Below are 6110 nucleotides of genomic sequence, written 5' to 3'. Positions count from 1 at the left end.
ATGGTGAAGATGCTTGGATTGGGGACTTGATGGATTAGGGGGGAGTGTTGGAGTCGGTGCTGTAGCGCCGTCAATTTTAATCGCACCAAGTCCCGCATCGCGCTATACATAGTTCGCGCTGTCCGCTATCTACGGTAATTTTCGTATAGTCACAACTCTCGTTTCCATACAGATACTACATTTCTTTCACTAGTAGTCTCCATTTCTGTAGATTTGACTACACTCTAGAATAGTGTCTACCTTACGCATTTCTGGTCCGTTTGGCGCCATTCCGGCGCCACTTAGTGTATGGTCGTGTTTGTTAGCTAGTTCCCACGCGCTCTGTGCGCTGTCATCTGCGCCTGAGTCGACTCTGTGGTCCTTAAGACTTACAGAGCTCGACTTAGGTGTGTAGCACAGTTTCCTTGCAATGAAAAGACTTACAGAGCTCGACTTAGGCCATTGTGACCCCTCTGAGGCCCACTGCAGCTAACACTCCCACCACGCCTTGGATAGGACTCACCGTGGCGCACTCTATTCGTCAACTCGCAGACCGACTTTGACGAACGCACGGCCGTGACCATACTACAGTCAATTACTCGGACAACGAGGTAGTCGTCTACAACCACAACCGCACCCCCGAGGAACATCGAGCGTACAACCTAGTACGATGCCAAGCCACACCAGCGGACACTGAACGTTCCATTCGGCAGCTCAAGGAAGCATACAGACGTGCGACCTACCAGGAAGGATTACTCCTCGATCGACCAGTAGCACCAACGCCTCAGAGACAGGCATCTATCGAACTCATCCGTCAATGGACGCTTGACCGGATCGGAAGGACTCACGCACGAGCCGTCCTTCATAGCCCAGTTTGGAACGAATATCGCCTGAGCATCGGCTCTTGGACACCAGACCAGGCGAGCCTCGAGTTTACTATCCTTGACGAACTCGAGCATTGGGTACTCCGTGACGTCGGGTACGACGCGGACGACGAGCTACCATCACTCGTCAACACCGAGCAAGAATCATCAGCAGGCAACCCCCCGAGCCCCGGACCACTAGACATCCTCTCCCTCCTTACGAGGATTCGGGACAACGCGAGCGCGTTGTACGACATCACCAACCACCACCCGACCCTCACCCCGATCTCCGAGCAAGCACACATCCAGGTTCTCATTGAACAAGTTCAGCTGGTCCTCAACACCCTTCACAACCTCCAACGGCTCATCAGCCCACCCCTTCCTCCCATCCCCATCAGCCACGACCCAGAAGAGTGCCACGGATCCAGTTACTTTGCTGCTCGAATTCGCGAACAGGCCGATAATCTTCGTAATATTCAGAGTCTTTTGGACCCGGACTTCACCGAACACTGCCGATGCCTACATCTACTCGTTGGGGCCAGGGAATTATACGAATCTCACCGTCGCATCATTCAAAACGGATACGAGTCCCCTGACGCTAGTGCCAATTCTGACTATTTGGCGACTCTACGCAACTTCCACCTGGACTAGGTACCCCTCCGCATGAATACACAGCGGACCGATTGCACCCAACGTATTCACCAATACGACCCCGAGAATCGACGCGACATCAGCTTCAATAGAGAAGGACAGAACAGGTGCAATTGCAATAACCACTTGTGCCCCAACCGATACAACGGACAGAGCAGCCCCAACGTCACCACCAGAAATGCGCCACAGAAAAGGCAGGAAGCCTTGATCCGAACGACTTGGGCCCTCAATCGAACAACAGCCCCCTCCCCACCGCGCAGCCCTGCTACCCACCGCACTAGTTCCCTACCAGACGTAGCGAACGAGCCCACCGAGGCTACACCCTTGTCAGAAGACAACCCCGCTCCTCGAGACGACGAAGAAACTGTCACCCCTCTCCGCGGTCTTCTCCAAGCACACCCGGATGAACTAGACGGCGACGTGGACACGACAATAGAATCTATAGACACTACTATGTCTGCAACCCAGCAGGAACAAGCTCGGACCCAGAGGCTGTTCCGAGCAACGAATGAGCCGAGCGTCCCAGACACACCACCTCGTTCCAGCCTCCCCAGCTTCCAACTCGGAAACTTGTTCACTCCATAAAACAGCATCTCCTCTCTACGCCAGGCGACAGGGGCCCAACCCGGTCAAACCACTCACCACACCAGCAGTGGGACTCTGACAGTACAACCCGTGATACCACCTACTACTGCTGCACCGCCGGGTCGGCCACCTACACCCCCTGGTTTGCCTCAAGGACCTGTCGGACCTCCTCAGGGACCTGGCGGACCTCCACAGGGTGGCGGACCACCTCAAGGCGGTGGACCCCCCCACGGCGGCGGACCCCCTCCAGGTGGCGGACCCCCTCAAGGACCTGGCGGACCACCACCTGTGGCTCCTCTCAGCGTACCAGGCGCCCCCGCCGGCCGAACCAAAGTCCGCGCCCCCAATGTTTTTGACAGAGATCGCGACAATCTTTGCACCTTCCTCAATGAACTCTTCCTGTTCTTCGAGGCATGACCAGCCGACTATGCCACAGACCAGAGCCGCATCGTCACCACCCTAACGTTCATGGACGGACTGAAGGTGATCGCCTGGAAAGATGGATACATCGCTCAGGCCCGACGAAACGGCTGGAACACCTGGAATGCGTTTGAGACGGTCTTACAATAGACCTTCCAGCCCATCGAGGAAGCCGCTACGGCCGCCTCCAAGCTGTACCACCTCGACTACCGACCTGCCGCACTAGACACCTTCAACGCGGAATTCTTCCGCCTCTGCGCCCTCGCCGGTATACTCGAAGACAGTGCTCAGCTGTCCTTTTATAAGGAGCGTCTCCCAGAAAGCATGCGACGACGGGTTCGCCTCACGTACCCCATCCCCACCACCGTTAATGAGTGGGCAGCATGGGTGTTGGAGATTGAACACTCCAACTACGTGTCACGAACCGCCCTCACGGCGCTACATTTCCTTTTCGATTTGGACCATTGCCTCGTACGTTTCCTTATTGTTCACTACTCGCTACGGTTTCCCTTTGTCCACACACGGACAATAGCTCCCTTTGTCCCCACGTCCGCTATTGTCCTACACCCCTTGTACTCCGTACCCATGGCGACGCTATTGTTCTCTAGCGCCCATTGTTCGTTCCCTGTATATAGCTGGATCCCTTGCTACCTAGAGACTCTAGTTTTGACCTCTTGTCTCCAGGTAAGCTATCGTGTATTTCGCTCTGTAGATACTTCACTCAATACACAACTTGTCTCCAGTCCTGCCTGTTGAGCTCCGCTCCAGTCTCACTGTGATCAGAGCTCGTCGGCACTCCTGCCTGCCTCGCTCGTCTCCACTTACTCGCTCGACAGTCAGTCGTAACACTAGGTCGAAACTACCTCACAGGCACCAGCGCCCTCCCACGTTTAACACTCCGTTTATCACTGTCTCCCCCACCTTTCCATCCTGGATTGTAGCCCGTTTTTCCACGGCTTTCATCCCGTTGCCGTAGAAGACCAGCACTACAACCACAACTATCAGCGGTGGCACATCTGCCCGAGCCAACCCTGCCCTCACCGGTTGGCCAACAGGGATGACAGTGGTACCGACTGGTCCCAATTCCCACACCACATACAACCTGAGGCGGAACAAGGCACGCTCATCCAGGTTCGCTTAGCGACTCCCCTCCCAACGACAACTGAGTCAGGACGGCCACTACGAGCAGCTGTACTCGCGTCCATCAGCCTACCAGGGACTAGACAGCCCAGTCGCTCAGCAACCCGCGCCCCAAGCTGTATCCCTAGCCCAGGCGGCTCTCCCCGAACTGAATCTCCTCCCGGAGGATCTCATATCCCGCTCGACACCACCATCTCGCTCGTCACCAATCATCTAGAACGACGAGCTTCAGGTGCGTTGGAACCTCCAGTAACCACTGAACCACCCCCGAGACCCCCACGAAACCCATCATGCTCCGAATCAAGCGTGCAATCCCCTCGTAGTCCATCTCCCACCATGTCAGCCATCGACTCCAAGCTTCTCAGCCAACTCGCACCCCGAGACTACGATGGCAAGGAGGCTCAGGCCGGACTCCGCTTCACCGCCATGGCCAAGCTTTACCATACGCAGCTAGTAGCTTCGTCGATCACGGCCAACCTCACATGGATCATGGTGTTGAACAAGTTGACGGACGACGCCGCTCGATGGGCCGGGCCCCACATCATTGACCTCGCCGACGGCAAGGTCATTTGGTCGAACGTGGATGCCTTTGAGACGGCCTTCAGGGCCCACTTCTGCGCGGTCGACGACAAGAAGGCCGCGCTCTCTAAACTTGTCAAGCTGTGCAAGGCATTGCACAAGCTTGGCACGGCCAAGGACTACACAGTGAACTTCAACGCTATCGCAGCACGCACTCCGCTCTCCGACGAGGACAAGCGGGCGCGCTATGTAGATGGCTTGCCGTACAAGATCCAGAATGAGTTCGCGGTCACGGCGCACGAGGTTGACACACTGGAGAAGGCGCAGAAGGTCGCCCTTCGCATGGACCAGCAACTGGCCGAACGCGCTAAGGCGATGCCCAAGACCAAGGGCTGGGGCCGCCGTGGCGAACGAGTAGCAGCGGACCGACATGGACCTGAGGAACGGTCCTGCTTCAACTGTGGCGAGAAGGGCCACATCCAGCGGAACTGCAAGAACCCCCTGCGAGGACAGCAAGCAGCCGCGTCCACTGCTACTCCGCCCAACCCCACCCCATCCTCGAACCCCTCGACCTCGGACGAGCTGGTTGCTCTCCGTTCGCAGCTCAAGGAGCTCAGTGATCGCATTGCCGCTGTCAGCCTCGCCAAGGAGAAGGAGGGTTTTTGATCTGAGCCACACTGGATGCTGCACGTGCGGGCTCGTGTACCAATAGTCGCTATGCTGTACTGGGATTGTCGTTAATCTATGAAGTCGACCATGCGGGTCAACACTTCCACATCTCTATACGATTGAGCGGCAAGCAGCGAAGCAAGGAGTTGGTGGCCATGGTCGATTCTGGTGCCACCACGAAGTTCCTCCACAGACGATTTGTGGCACGGAACCAGGTCACGACGAGAAAGCTGGCGAAGCCTATTCCTCTGTACAACATCGATGGATCGGAGAACCGAGACGGCACAATTACGGAAGTGGCCGTTCTCACTATGAAGATCAGCGACCGCGAGGAAGAGGTCGCGTTCGTTGTCACAGACATCGGAGAAGAAGATGTGATCATCGGGCTGGACTGGCTGCGCGAACACAACCCGGAGATAGACTGGGCACATGGTTCGCTACGCCTGTCACAATGCCCCGACAGCTGTCCAGCGACCCACAAGGCATCCAAACCAGTGGAGAATGAAGCGCGTGATACGGGGGTACGGCCTACGGCGCGCACAAGGTCTCCACGGGTAAGGAAAGCACGAATGGTGGGGCATGTTTGCGGTACGGTAATGGTCAACGAGGCCGAAGACGAACCTCTCCTACCTCCAGCTGAAGAATAGTGGGATGGTACGGAACAGTCTCTCATTGACGCTTGGCGCAAGGGCCGAATGCTCCGTGGTGCACCGCAACTCTTCGTATCGGCCAGTCACACCTACTCGCAGCAGCTCGCCGAACAAGAGTATGCCAAACGGGAAGTTCAAACCGTCGATGAGATGGTCCCACCGGAGTACCGAGAGCACATGCACGTGTTTTCTAAGGAGGCCGCGGATAGACTCCCAGAACACCGCCCCTATGACCACGCCATCGAACTGGTTCCTAGCGCGCAGACCTTCCACTCAAGGCTTTACCTGTTGTCGCCCAGCGAGCAGGTCGAGCTCGACAAGTTCCTGCAGGAGAACTTGGCCAAAGGCTACATTCGTGAGTCGAAATCCCCGATGTCCTCACCCTTCTTCTTCGTCAAGAAAAAGGACAGCAGCCTATGACCGGTCCAAGACTATCAACAGCTGAACACCATCACGGCGAAGAATCGGTACCCACTCCCGCTCATCGCAGAACTCATGGACCGGCTCAAGAATGCCAAGATCTATACGGCGCTTGACGTTCGCTGGGGCTACAACAACATCCGGATTAAGACGGGCGACAAGTGGAAGGCTGTGTTCACGACCAACCGAGGGTTGTTCAAACCTACGGTTATGT

General features: G+C 56.4%; 3 protein-coding genes across 3 annotated transcripts; all 3 read left to right on the top strand.

Annotated features, from left to right (window-relative positions):
• Window positions 1–409: 409 nt before the first annotated feature.
• Window positions 410–3855, top strand: DICSQDRAFT_168825 (uncharacterized protein; the record flags this gene model as incomplete). Its single annotated transcript, XM_007364435.1, has 7 exons — window positions 410–443; window positions 571–644; window positions 693–1255; window positions 2253–2479; window positions 2515–2561; window positions 2649–2969; window positions 3640–3855. The coding sequence occupies 7 exons, from the start codon at window positions 410–412 to the stop codon at window positions 3853–3855; spliced, it is 1482 nt and encodes a 493-aa protein (XP_007364497.1).
• A 119-nt stretch (window positions 3856–3974) lies between these two features.
• Window positions 3975–4823, top strand: DICSQDRAFT_168824 (uncharacterized protein; the record flags this gene model as incomplete). The annotated part of the gene is made up of 1 exon (XM_007364434.1): window positions 3975–4823. The coding sequence occupies one exon, from the start codon at window positions 3975–3977 to the stop codon at window positions 4821–4823; it is 849 nt and encodes a 282-aa protein (XP_007364496.1).
• Window positions 4824–4978: 155 nt separating this feature from the next.
• DICSQDRAFT_56383 (uncharacterized protein) lies at window positions 4979–5473 on the top strand (the record flags this gene model as incomplete). The annotated part of the gene is made up of 1 exon (XM_007364433.1): window positions 4979–5473. A coding segment is annotated over one exon (495 nt), but the record flags the coding sequence as incomplete, so codon positions are not given.
• Between the last annotated feature and the right edge of the window lie 637 nt (window positions 5474–6110).

The sequence above is a fragment of the Dichomitus squalens genome (genome assembly GCF_000275845.1).
Source record: "Dichomitus squalens LYAD-421 SS1 unplaced genomic scaffold DICSQscaffold_8, whole genome shotgun sequence".
NCBI lineage: Eukaryota > Fungi > Basidiomycota > Agaricomycetes > Polyporales > Polyporaceae > Dichomitus > Dichomitus squalens.
The sequence above is the reverse complement of the archived record's forward strand: the minus strand, read 5'-3'. Positions and strand labels throughout refer to the sequence as shown.